This window comes from Trachypithecus francoisi, unplaced genomic scaffold, assembly GCF_009764315.1.
Source record: "Trachypithecus francoisi isolate TF-2019V2 unplaced genomic scaffold, Tfra_2.0 Lachesis_group13, whole genome shotgun sequence".
Classification (NCBI taxonomy): Eukaryota; Metazoa; Chordata; class Mammalia; order Primates; family Cercopithecidae; genus Trachypithecus; species Trachypithecus francoisi.
The window spans coordinates 5,936,543-5,949,328 of record NW_022681458.1 but is presented as its reverse complement, the minus strand read 5'-3'; the positions used below and the strand labels follow the sequence as shown (position 1 = coordinate 5,949,328).

At 46.4% G+C, this 12,786-nt stretch overlaps 1 protein-coding gene across 8 annotated transcripts in view; it reads left to right on the top strand.

Moving 5' to 3' along the window:
• AGAP1 (ArfGAP with GTPase domain, ankyrin repeat and PH domain 1) overlaps window positions 1–12,786 on the top strand; it is a 637,917-nt gene that overhangs the window by 554,416 nt on the left and 70,715 nt on the right. For all 8 annotated transcript variants that reach the window (XM_033229802.1, XM_033229800.1, XM_033229801.1 and 5 more), the window contains one exon: window positions 2,519–2,741. In XM_033229802.1, coding sequence (XP_033085693.1) covers window positions 2,519–2,741 — 223 coding nt within the window. The remainder of the gene's footprint in view (window positions 1–2,518; window positions 2,742–12,786) is intronic.

Below are 12,786 nucleotides of genomic sequence, written 5' to 3'. Positions count from 1 at the left end.
GAGACAGGAAGGACCTGGCAGAAGAATGCATTTGCAGAGTGGATGTTGACGAGGAGATTCTCCCAACTGAAATGTACGTGGTCGTTGCGTGTATGATAATTCGGGAGCCAGGAAGAGGTGTTAGTGCTTGGGTGGTGATTAAAGTGTGGGTTGGGTTGGCCTAAAAGAGACTACAGAATCGGAAGAGATGACCCCACAGGAGCCCTGAGGTCAGGGAGGAAGAGCTGGGAAAGAGATCACAACAGAGCAACCAGGAAAGTGGGAAAAAAATCCAGAGAGGTTGTTGACCAAAAAGGTATCAGAAGTTAGCACTGGCCCAGCACAGTGGCTTCTGCCTTTAATCCCAACATTTGGGAGGCCCAGGCAGGAGGATTGCTTGAGCCCAGGGGTTCAAGACCAGCCTAGGCAACATAGCAAGACCCCATCTCTGCAAAAAAAATGTCAAAAGTTAGCCAGGCATGGTGGTATGCACCTATAGTCCCAGCCACTCGAGAAGCTGAGGCAGGAGGATCACTGGAGCCCAGGAGTTTAAGGCTGCAGTGAGCAGTGATTGTGCCACCACGAGAGACCCTATTTCAAAAAAAAAAGTAGTAGTCAGTGTTGTGAGGAGGGGTTGGGCAGTGACCAGCCCACAAGAGGCCAAGTGAAATGTTGGCCACAGGAGTCTTTTGGGTTTAGCCCTGGAAGGGGCTGGTGACTTTGGCTGTGCTGTATCCCTGATCTGGAGGTGGGGACCTGGTTGTCAGTGATCCAGAGGTGCAGAAGCAGAGGGGGCCAATGGAGAGGTGGGCTGTGCAGACACAAAGGGAGAGCCACAGGCGAGGAGGGGTCCATGCCAGCTGTGTGCCATGCCTCCACCCTCCACACCCCCAGACCAGGGCATCCCCCATGTGGCTATCCTTCCTGTCCCCGCTGCCCTCTTCCTTCCCGTGCGACCTGCGCATTGGTTCTGACTACACTTTTTAGCATTGAGTCTCTGCATTTCTCTGTTCTCTTCTGCTTGGGTTTTCTCCATTTGATGCACAGGTTTCCCCTTCCCAGCCAGAACCTCTCTGAGGTCACAGACCTCTCTTCTCGCATTTTTTTTTTTTTTTTTTTTTTTAGAAGGAGTCTCGCTTTGTTGCTCAGGCTGGAATGCAGTGGCAGGATCTCAGCTCACTGCAACCTCCATCTCCCGAGTTCAAGCAATTCTCCTGCCACAGCCTCCCGAGGAGCTGGGATTACCGGTGCCCTCCACCATGCCCAGCTAACTTTTTTGGAATTTTAGTAGAGACAGGGTTTCACCATGTTGGTCATGCTGGTCTCGAACTCCTGACCTTATCTCGCCCATCTTGGCCTCCCAAAGTGCTGGAATTACAGGCATGAGCCACCGCACCCAGCCTCTTCTCACATTTCTTGTGGTATCTGTCACTGCCTTCTTGCACGTGCAGTAGATGTTAAATAAAGGACTGGTTTTCTGATTTCTGATCAACTGGCGTAAAGCTATTGCTGGTCACTTGACATTTAAAACAAAAGATGTCTCCCTAGTGTGTCAAATGTGACCTGAGCTACTTGGTCTTTTGTTGACTCTTCAAGTGTGCCCGGAGCAAACATTGCCTATTCCCAGGTGAGTAAGCCGTGTCTACTTACATTGGTGAAAGCCATTGACTCTCAAGGGCAACCCCATCTCAGCACATCAGCTGTAGATTCTAGCATGAAGTCAACCCAGGCCTGAGTTCTTGGTCTTCTGATGATGCCAGCCAGTTTCACGCAGTGAGTGCTCCAGTGCTGCTGTCTGAACCCACTTCTTGTCCTGCGCAATCCTTGCACTAGTCCTTGGTCTGGTTTCACAGCCCAAAGCCTGTCACCATTCATTCTGCAAGTCAGCGTTGGTTGCGCTGTGTGATAACCCCACCAAAGGGCCTTGCCCGCCAACTTGCCCACAGTGCAGTTGCTTCAGTAGCTATAGTTAAATAAGATCACTGAAAACGGTATTTTTGCACTGTAGTGTACCTCTCTCTCATCTTTGAAATTTGCAGGCATGCCCGTTGTGTACCTCCTGGAAACTTTGATGTGCCAGTGGCTGCAGAGGTAGCAATGAGGGAATGACCAGAGTCACGGTGTCACCCGGCTGCCCCTCAGCACTTCTCCTCGGCAGCAGCTGTCCACAGTGGGTGCTGAGTCACACGTGTTTTTTCCCCATACAGGTCAGCCCTCTCAAGGTGAATGCTGCTGTGACGTATGGGAAAGTGCATCTTTTCTATCCAAACCAACGCTGTCAGTTATTTAGTGTGGGAAACTCCAAGGCTTTGGCTTCAGCCAAATGTGTTCTGAAGCTACTACCACCTGCCAGTCATTTGGGACACCTCAAACAGGACTGAGCACTGGCTAGGGAGCATTTCTTCTAGCCGTGGATGTGGTTCTAGGAAGAGCCTGTGGATGCGAAGTTGGACTGATTTGTGGCCTTGTATTTCTAAGGACAGTTGGAATGAGAGATGATGGTCTGATTGCATTTAGCATTCTGTTCCTTTTCCCATAGATCCTAACTGGGCCAGTTTGAACTTGGGAGCCCTCATGTGCATCGAGTGCTCAGGGATCCACCGAAATCTTGGCACCCACCTTTCCCGAGTCCGATCTCTGGACCTGGATGACTGGCCAGTCGAGCTCATCAAGGTGATGTCGTCCATCGGGAACGAGCTAGCCAACAGCGTCTGGGAAGAGAGCAGCCAGGGGCGGACGAAACCCTCAGTAGACTCCACAAGGTAGGAACTTTGGAAGATGCCTAGCTCCCGACACGTTTGCCAACAGTTAGGCAACTGGAAGTGATCGTCATGACGGCCACAATTGGGATGGCCCTGATAACCTGTAGGAGTTCAGGAGTTCTGATTCATCCGGCATAGGAATGTCTGTGTTTAAAACTGGTCTTAAGCAGACGTGGATAATTCACACTCCTTAATTTTTTGTTTGTTTTTAGGCCTTGGAGATTTCTCTCCCCCTCTTAGAAATGTATTAAGCTTCTAACCTTATGAATATATTACTTTAATTAATACATTTCTAATAGGCATAAGCTGTGCCGTTGACACTAATTATGAATTTTTGATCCTTTAATTTTGTTATTCTTATAGCTTTGATAAGCATCTGCTCTGTCATTCCCCCCCGCCACCATCACATAAAAGTTATTTTTATGGTAACAAAATATATTTTATTTTCTAAAATATATCTCTAACACATTTAGTCAACCGAGTTCAGCATAATGTGTGGTGTCACTCCTCATTAATGTTAATTGTTCAACAGTGTAAAAAAACGCATTTATTTTGAGGCCGTTTAGTTTCTCATTTTTCATTTACAGCTATTATAAACCGCTTTTGAGTACACATACATATTTAATGTTCCTAAGAGGTGATAAAATGGCATGTCTTCTCAGAAGGCGTATGGCATGGAGGCAGAATAGAGCATTTCATCTCCGTGCTTGTCCAAAGCAAGTGGCTTCCAGGGTTGCTCAGGTGCTATGTTTTTCCCCCACAATAGGAAGCAGGGGTTTGAGGTTTGCTGTCAGTGTTTGCCTCTCAGGTGTCTGAAGAGATGAAGGGAGAGGAGAGGTCTCCCATCGCTGGTACTTTTTAGGTTCCTCTGATTTGTGTTGCTGCTGATCAGATACAATGAAAGTTCAGGTGGTAATCTGTGGTTCAGCCACGGAAACCGGTTTCTACTGCAGAGCAGTAAGAACGTGAGAAGGGCTGGTAGACTTCAATTCATTAACACTGAAAAATGAATTTGTGGTGCCACCCTTGGCTCACTGGAGAGAATGAAGCTGGTGTGTTACTCATCTTGCTCTCTGTGTGAGGGATTCTGTGGTAGTGGGGAGGACAGGAAAGGTGCAAAGAATGTATTTGTTTAAAATTACATGGTTTTGATACATGAGCACTTTATGAGTTATGCTCTATAGTGTAAACAGGGGTAAGTTTCTTACAAACCAAAGACATTGTGGACTTTAAAAATTATTTTTCTTGGTTTAACACTACCATAACAATCGGCTGGGTCATCAACTGTGGACATGCTTAAAACATGAATTCATGTTTGAATACCTATTTTTTCATAGATAATAACATTGGAGGAAACTTGGGTCTGAAAATGAAAAATGATTGGAAATTCGATTGAGCTGAATGTATGAACACAGAAAACGTTGAAATATGTTGGAAAAAACGATGCATCTTACTGTTTATATGTAAAAGAAGCACATTCACTATTTTCAATACCCTGAACTATTAGAAAAGTTTGTTTATCCATCCATTACAATTTAGAAACAATTTAGAATTATTAGAAGCAAATATATGCGTTCATGTTTTACCTGATAAATATTGTATAATTTCATCTTCATTCGTAAATGAAGATTGTGTGTACACAGGTATTTTATAGTTCTAATTTGCATCCTTGAATTAAGTTCTTGAGTGTAGAGCCCAGTCTTTTTTCCAGTGTTAGTTACATCACATCATTGTATTTTAGAGACCTATTGCCGAGACTTGCTTTCTCACAAGTACAGTGGTTGCAGGTCAGTCCCATCTTTTCTTCAGTCACCATAGCTTTCCTAAAGAGCAGTGCCGAGTTGTAATTCCTCTCCGAGACTGTGGTGTTGGTGATGTGGTTCCCTGCTGTTGCTGAAGGTAACTGTGGCATTTCTAAATTCCCTTCGCACCTAAGAAGATAAACACATACAAGAATTGAATGTTTCTTTGTGCCTGTAGTAATTTTCCTGGGGAGTTTTGTTTTCAGTGAAAATCAGCAAATAATCATTGAGCACTTTCTGGTAGAAAAGAAACAGTAAGTGATGATTGCAGTTCCCTGGTGATTGGTGAAGGTTCTCGGGGCCGCCTGAGGATGCCAGGGCTCGGGAGAGTGCTGGCAGTAGGTGCGTTCTGGGAAGTGTCACTGGAGAGATGGCATCTGAGCTGGAATAGGGAGTGATTCCCAGGGCCGCGGCCAGGGGACCAGGTGGGAAGGCTGGTTGGAGGGTGGGAGTGGCCTCGGCGGATGCAGGCTTGGCCCGTGGGGAGGAGTGCGTGTCAGCGAGTCCAGCACCGTGGATGGCAGCCTCCCATGAATGAGGAGGAGCAGGGATGGGGGAAGCCCAAAGAGCAGAAGCAGGAAGGGCCTCTGAGCCAGGGCTGGCACTTTAAAAGCAACCCTGGGGGCAGGGGAGAGGGGAGGGGTTTATCTCTTCATGGGTTCTGTCTGTCCCACCTGTTCCCAAGAGGACTAAAGGCAGCCAGCAAGGCCTCTGTCCCTTCCAGCTGGAAGGCCGGGGTCCTGGTGGAACATGCGGGAAGCCTTAACTACACTGTCCAAAGCAAAACACACCCAGGCCAGTAACAGAGTAGAAATTCAGACTCCCACCACCTTCACCACCTCCTCAATAGAAAACGGGAAAGTGAAAGCCGGGGCTGGAATCTCCGCACGCAGTTCTTTCTGTCCATGACGTGAGAAGATTCTGCCTTTGGAAGCCACCCCCGCTCCCCCTTCCCCACTCCCTCCACCCCTCCTGGTCTGCAGAACCTACGATTGTTAGGAGAAACAGCTGGAAGGTTCTTTTAATGTGGCCCTCAGGTAATACCAAAAAGAAATATTTTAATAAATTTTTATCTCTATCGAAGGAAAAGCCAAGTGCAATATATTCGGTGTAATTCTTTGAAAAAGGGCCCAGCTGTTTTCCCGAGGAGCTCTGGTCCATTCCGCCTTGTGCAGAAGATTCATTCTGACAGTGGAATATAATTAGAAATGCGTCATTCCGCCTGCCCCCACCCCCAAACACACACACACACACACAATTCAAGACTGTGGGGAAGTAGAACACAGCAGATCTTCCTCCAAAGAGACTGCCGCACACTGGAGTCACCTATTTGTGCGGCCAGTTAGGACAACAGGCGCCCTGGACAGCCGGCCTCTGCCGTGTCCCTGCACCCCTGATTAGGGCAGCTTCGGACAGCTTATAATTGGTTCTAGTAAATCTCTGCCGCCCTGAGAACTGCCGTTCAAACTTGAGCAGCATCATGATCAATCGAAGCTGACGGCTGAAGCAGTATTGACTTCCCATTCCTAAACAGGGGAATCATTAGTCAAGAAAAGCATCTTTTAATTACTCCTAGGAAGGAAAAAAAAAATCTTTTTGGATGGATTCTGCAACAACTGCCATTTTTTCCCAGTGCATTCGATATTAAATTTATTGTCACAGGAGGGGAGAGGACGCCCTTCGTCCCCCTCTGTAATGGGGGTTTAATTTGGAGAAAGCAGCGCGTTAGAGAACAGATCAATGCTACAACAATTAACTACATCTGGGGTAGAATCACAATTCCCCTCTCTAATTGCTATTGATACCATTTAAGCACACACTTAAAATACTGATTTTAAGTGGGGACGTTGAAGTGGTGGCGAGGTAGTAACAGTGGACAGAACTAACTAGGTTTTAGGGGTTTAAGAAGGGAGGAGTCAGCTGTGTGTAGAACCGGACTTCATAACACCCGACTTGTGTGTGTGTGTGGTACCATAACAGCGTGTTGTAGGGTGTTGAGCAGCGGGGCCGGGGGCCACCGGCCAGGCAGGGCTCTGGGTTCCAGTGTTAGAGGCACATGGTGTTACTGTAGGGAGAAGTTGCCGAGCTCCATGGTGAGCCTTTCAAAGGCGAGAGTAATAAGCTCAGAGGTGAAGATGCTGAAACAGTGGAGCGGCTGTCTCCTGCATGAATGAATGATTGAACGAGTAACTGAGTGAAAGCGGGACCTCCTCATCATGGAACACATGTCAGGTGCTCTTGCTCCTTCGGGGCCTTGGAATTCCTCATGTGAGTGAAACTGGGGCTTTGACGTTTGCAGCACCAGCAAAGCGGTCTCAGTAAACCCGTCCACGCACATCCTCTCTCCCTCTCTCCATCCTCTCATCCTCTCTCCCGACACAGCAGTGTTTCCGGGGCTGCGCGGCAGCGCCCCGGCCGCTGTTCTTTGTTGTTGCCCCCATTGCACTTAAAAACATTTGGGATTGGCTGCAGCGCAAGTGATTTCCTAGCAAGACGGAGCAGAGCCCTCTGGTGCCTCGTTCCTCTTGGCGGAAGCCTCGCTCTGCGTGGCGCCGCGTCTCCCATCTCTGCCTCCCAGGGTCAAAGCATTTGGCCCCCACGGCCCTGCAGGGACTCGCTGCTATTTGCATTTGAGTGCAGGTAGCCTGTTTACACGGGGGTTTGGGAGCCTGCTGATTTGGGCCAGGAAATCAAAGGAACCTGGAAGTGGAGAACAGTGTTTTCAATTCCCTGAAAGAGCCCTTGAGAGGAGCTCTAAGCGCAACTGAAATCACCCATTACCTCTTTGATGCCACTTGGAAGGGAACCGAGTTTGCTGATTTAGTACGTGTTCTTTTCCCTCTTTTAGCATCCTTTTTCTTTTTCTTCCCCCCATTATTTGTAAGTTCACCTCCATGCCTAAACTCCCTTCTCATCTTTAACCTATAAAAAGATGTCGCCTTCGATAGGAAGATTTGGGGCCAGACATCAGAAATCTGCGTGGGAGAGACTGGCCGTACACTTCCAGATGGAACAAGTCTGCCCAGTGATGTGAGTTCCGTCTCTCTTTGATTCTGGAACTCCACTTTCATCTTATTTATGCACATGGAGATATTGATAAAGGGGAAATGTATCCAAACTGAAAATAATTGGATCCCTACAGCTAACTCTGAGATATTAAAAGCAGTACCACTTGGCTGTGTCTTTGTCTTGTTAGGTTTGATCATAAGATCACAATATAGTAATCTCGGGCTCAAATTTCTGGCATAAAGATGCACTGTTCCAAATGTGGCCTTAGGGAACACGACTGCCCACACAGCCCCAGGACTGTCTCATCTTATTATTTTTCAACAGTTCTTGGCCTGCTGAGGTCACTGTTTTGTCTCTTTTGAGTGTTCCTCTATGCTTGACACCTTTTCCTATTTTCTTTCTTTAAAAAAAAAAAATGGGGAGGGGGAGAAAGGAGAAAAAAAATAGAAAAAGGACTTTGCCGCGATGACCAGAGTCCATCTGCAGTTGGGTGGCATCTGCTCCCCACATGTCACTTCCCTCATTAACAAGCAATTGAATTAATTAAATGCTACTCAGAACACGCATAACAAGCTACCGGCAGTGTCCAAATTAGCACTGATAATCAAGGATGATTTCCTTTATTATCCTGCTAAGTGGTGTGCAGACTCTGATCTCCCTGTCTGCACTCATCTATTTACATACTCCCGGCTCCTGCCTTTGGAAGCGGAGGTTATCTTACCTAGTTAATTTGCCACGATCACCGAGCATGGCGGATTGATGCCCTGCCCCTGCCGCCACTGCCGGGCCCGGGCCCCCTCCCCGACTGCCCTCCCCCAGCCCCAGCCTTTGTATCTCAAGCTCACTGATAAATTAAAGGCCACCCCTGTGGTCTCTCAAGTGAGTAATAGAGGCAGAAATTTCATTTTGCAACTGGCTGATTTAATGATCCAAAGGGTAATTAATGGCCTGATTATCTTAATGTTAAATATGTCCGGCAGCAATTACTGTGACCTCCCGCTTGTCAAGGTCCGGGCTGTGCTCTTCTTTCAATTAAGTTCTCTGGGGCTTAATGGTATGAATAAACTCCTCTGATTCTATCATCCCGGACGCAGAGGGTTCAGGGAGCTGGAGGCTCGTTTGGAGTTTTAATCAGCCTGTCTTCTACTCCGGCGATCAGAGTTAACAATTACAGCAAGGACAGTTTAACTTTCTTCTTCCCCGTGCAGACCCCCCTACACGTACACACATGCACACTTTTGCGTGTGGTTTTCTGTGCCTTGTTTTCATGTGTTTCTTTCAGTGCTCTGAGGGAGAATTCTGTTTGTGGAGGAAGCCGCTGTGCTCTGTGAGGCTCGTCTCTTCCAATATAAATTATCATGTGAACGCTGTGGTTTTTCTATTTGACAGGCTTAATTAATTGGCAGGAGCCCCCGAAAATGACAGTGCCACTAATTGCAACTCAAAGTGAATTTCTGTCACCACGGCGTGCCTGTCAGTGGGCATGCCCTGGCCCCGGCCGCAGAGCGGGTCCACCCTCCTAGTTTCCCCGTCCAGGCGGGGACGATGCCCTGCTCAAGCCACGACAGTGGCAGACTCTTCCAAGGAGCCGTGGGTTTGCAGGCACACCGTCTGCTTGCAGGAGTGACATTTACTACCAATAAAGTTTATACATCCTCAGCTCTGCAAACGCAACAGCTGCTCGGGGACCTCAGCCTTTACTTAAGATATTTTAGCAACTTGTCTTAGCAAGCCAACTTGGAATCAGACCGAGAGAACCATAACTCACTTAGCCACCCTTCATGACTGGATGGTCCTCATTAGCACACTGCTAAATATGCTTCAGTTTACTAGAGCTCCGGGCCCGGATCAGAAATATTCTGCTATAAATATTAAGCCAATTAGGAAAATGTACAAATGAGAAGTACGTTAACACTGCCTTTAAAATAATACCTATAGATTACACTTGACAACAGACACAGCAGTGCATCTAGTGAACCTCCGCCAGGGAGCTTGGTGGGAATTCGAGCAAGCTCTCCGGAAAGCCTGGCTCTAATTATAAGAACGGTGATTCTAAGAAGATTCTCCGTGAGGTTAAGTATAATGGGATCTGCTTTTGAAAGGATAACTGTACTCACATTTGCCTTTGAACCAGACGGACAGAATGGTGCTCTCGGTGTATCATGCCGCCTGCCGCACACGAACCCCAGTTATTTGTTTGATCCTGCAAGAAACCAGTGTGTGCTGGGAGCCGGCTTTGCTACCACAGAGCTGTCTTGGGTTGAAAATCCTTATCATTTACATTCTGAAATATGACCGTCGTGACAATTAAGGAGTTTCTGATGCTTAAGAATTTTTACTACCCCAGCAGATGAGAAGGCAAGTCATCAGCAGGTAGCAACTGGCTTCCAGGTGTCCTGCCCACGTTCAAGCCCGTGTCTACTTGCGGGAGTATATGAAGGAATGGAATGGGAAGATTAACCTTTTTAGGCTTGAATTATATAACATAGGCCAATAAATATGGCCTGTATTTTGATTGCTCCAGCAGTCGAGCATTTTCCAAGGGGCCCTGTCTTTCAGTGGTGTTTTGCTTGTTTTGTACCAGGGATTCTCTGTCTGCTAGGGCACTTTTCTCTTTCTTCTTCTTCATAATGAAGAGGAGGGAGACAAAAACATGGCCGGAGCGTGCAGTGCCCTGTGTGCTTGGATTATCCCCATTCCCAGGAGTGTGCCAGGGTCACATGGGAGCGCGGGTCAGACTGCAGGCACCAGGATCTGACTCCAGATGCCGCTCTGCAGTCCTGCTGCTGCTCCTGTTCCTTTTCTGCCAAATCCATGTCAGTAGTGGCATTGAGAGAATCGACATGTTTAGCAGCATCCCCTACCACTCGCCCCTGGTCAGTTTCTGTCTCAGTAGCCATCGTGTGTCAAACTTATTAAATAAGTAGTGCAAACTTACGTATAATAATATAACTACAGTATCTTTCCACTGTACAGTAGCTTCACTTACAGTAATGTAAGTAATCATAAAGCCTTTTCCATTTTAGTTTACATTCGTGTAGCAAACTTGACTTTTTTTTTTTTTTTTCTTTTTTAGTTGGCGTCTCGCTCTGCCGCCCAGGCTAGAGTGCAGTGGCGCAATCTCGGCTCACTGCGACCTCCACCTCCTAGGTTCAAGCGATTCTGCTACCTCAACCTCCCAAGTAGCTAGGATTACAGGCGTGCACCACCACAGCCAGCTAATTTTTGTATTTTTAGTAGAGAAATACATTTTAGTAGAAAATACATTTTTAGGGTTTTGACATGTTAGCCAGGCTGGTCTCGAACTCCTGACCTCAAGTGATCGCCTGCCTCGGCCCCACAAAGTGCTGGGATTACAGGCATGAGCCACTGTGGCTGGCCAAAACCTGACCTTTTAAGTCACATAGCCATGATTCTGAAGTCTTAATTCTCTTCCACCAGTGCTAATCCTAAGAGCTTCCACAAAAAAACAGCGCTGAGAACTGTAAAATGTTGAGATCCACCCACACAGGTGCAGAGTTAAAGAGTCCCCATGTTTCACAGAACCACATCCTACTCATGTCCCTGACCCAACACTGCCTTTTGGGAATGTAAAGCCTATATTACAGAGACCTCACAATCATATTTATTATCTGCATGGTACAGTATGGAGCCATACATAGCTCAGGCCACAAAGTTCCTGGTTCTGGTTTCATGCCTAGCATCTTCTGCCATTTTAATCTTTTTAAAAGAAGGGTAATTCCTCATTTCTAAGAAGAGACTAGTCATTTTTCCACCCACTTAATTATGTAGATTAGTGCTAAAAGAAAATAATATTTATGAAGTTTCCTGGGCTTCCTTTTTATCTGGAAGACACAATCAGCTTTGAGGCCTGGGTCATGCCTACTGGCAGTGAGAGGGACAAGTGGTCCATACCCTCCCCAGTGGTTGTGTAGGACCTGCTGATATAGAAGATGTGGTCCATGTTTATTTTGCTTTGTATCTATATAGTGGTTTATCATAGCATCAGTATCACATAGAAAGGTATATTCTTGAGCCCCACCCAGGCTTACTCAGTCAGCATCCCTAGGGGGTAGGGTCCAGTGGTGTGTTTTAACTCTCTAGGTAATTCTTATGCACATTAAAGTTTGAGACACTCTGGTCTGCACTAAGTAGGAAAAATTAAAGTCCACAATCTCACCTGTGAACTCACTGTCTTAGTCCAAGTCCCTAGACTTCATTCCTCACTTCTGGAGACCCAAGTCTTCTGTTTTCTTCCTTTACCAGACTGTTGTCTGGCCTAACATATCCAGCAGATGTTACAGCCAGAGAGCATCTACAAGAGGATTATACTCTGTTATCAGGTGGCATTGAATGCAAGGAAGGCAAGGTTGGTTCAACACACAGAAATCAGTCAGTGTAATATACCACATTAATACAGTAAAGAGAGAAAAACAATCTTTTCAAGGGATGCAGAAAATACATTTGACAAAACCCATTGCCCTTTCCTGGTAACAAACACTCAGCAAACTAGGAATAAAAGGAAATTTGCTGAACCTGATAAAGGACATCTCTAAAAACCCCACAGCTAACATTGTACTTGATGGTGAAATACTGCAGGCTTTTCCCCTAAGATCACGAACAAGACAAGAATATTACCAGATCTGTTCAGCATTATACTGAAGGTTCAAGCCAGGGAATTAGGCAAGAAGAAGAAACCAAAGGCAACCAGATTTGAAAAGAAGAAGTAAAACTACCTCCATTTCCAGATGACATAATCTTTTAAGTAGAAAATCCTAAGGAACCCACAAGAAACAAGTTAAGCAAAATTGAAGGCTACAACATCAATATGCAAAACTCTTAGCTGGCCATGGTGGCACAGGCCTGTAGTCCCAGCTACTCAAGAGGCTAAGGCAGGAGGATTGCTCGAGCCCAGGATTTCAAGGCTGCAGTGGGCCACAATTGCACCACCCCTTTCCAGCCTGGGGAACAGAGCACAACTCTGACTCTTAAAAAATCAAAAAGGCCAAGTGCAGTGGCTCATGCCTTAAATCCCAATGTTTTGGGAGGCTGACTTGAAGCTGGGAGTTCAAGACCAGCCTGGGCAACATAACAAGACCTTATCTCAAAAAAAACAAAAACTATTGTATTTCTATACACTGGCAATGAACAATCAAAATAAAATTAAGGACAATTCCATTTACAAATAGTATCAAAAAGAGTAATACACTTAGGAGTAAATTACCTGTACACTG